At 51.1% G+C, this 658-nt stretch overlaps 1 protein-coding gene across 1 annotated transcript; it reads right to left on the bottom strand.

The window, feature by feature from the left end:
* Positions 1-256: 256 nt before the first annotated feature.
* On the bottom strand, positions 257-470 carry H310_08477 (hypothetical protein; the record flags this gene model as incomplete). The annotated part of the gene is made up of 2 exons (XM_008874210.1): positions 257-387; positions 443-470. 2 exons carry the CDS (start codon positions 468-470, stop codon positions 257-259), a joined length of 159 nt encoding a protein of 52 aa, XP_008872432.1.
* Positions 471-658: the final 188 nt, after the last annotated feature.

The raw sequence follows: 658 nt of genomic DNA, 5'->3' as shown, positions 1-658 counted from the left end.
ACTGGGCGACCTACACCTCGTAGCAGCGCGCGTTCGTGTCGTGTACGCCCGCCTCGACGACCTCCTCGAACGCTTCGATTGACAAGCTTGCGGGCTTTCTTCGGCATGCCAGGTAGTTGTCGCCCAGTTGAGTCGGCAACATCGATTACATGCACGCAAATTCCAGAACGAACCCAAAATGTGCAATTACACTTTGAGCGTTCGATGTCAACTGTCCAGCCACCTATGAGTCATTGAGTTTAATGATTACTCGCCATCAGGTTTGATCGAGCAGGTACAAGAGGTGCACGTTGCGGTTAAGGTATGTCAACAGCAAGTGATTGGTGCGAGGAGGCTCTTGCAGTTGTGGATTGCCCTCGATGTCAGCTTCCACGTTGTGATGGCGAACTGTCCAAGTTGCTGGATCATCTTGAGGGTTTCGATGCACTGAACGTAGCAGTACCTTCTTGATAATAGCGTTGAATTCTCATTGGGGTTGTTTGTGGTTGCAGCGCCTTGATCCGTGTGAAACGTTTGTCACCTCCAAAACCGGTTGTCTGTATCGTTGGGTTATGCACCTGGCATAATCGGAGGAGGCATCCACAGACGGAAAATTTCAGCATGAACTTTCTCACGCGCTGCGACCTTTCTCTCCACTTAGCTTCGACAATGCGGGCAG

This window comes from Aphanomyces invadans (assembly GCF_000520115.1).
Source record: "Aphanomyces invadans strain NJM9701 unplaced genomic scaffold supercont1.17, whole genome shotgun sequence".
NCBI classification, from domain to species: Eukaryota; Oomycota; class Saprolegniomycetes; order Saprolegniales; family Verrucalvaceae; genus Aphanomyces; species Aphanomyces invadans.
This window is presented reverse-complemented; position numbering and strand designations above follow the sequence as displayed.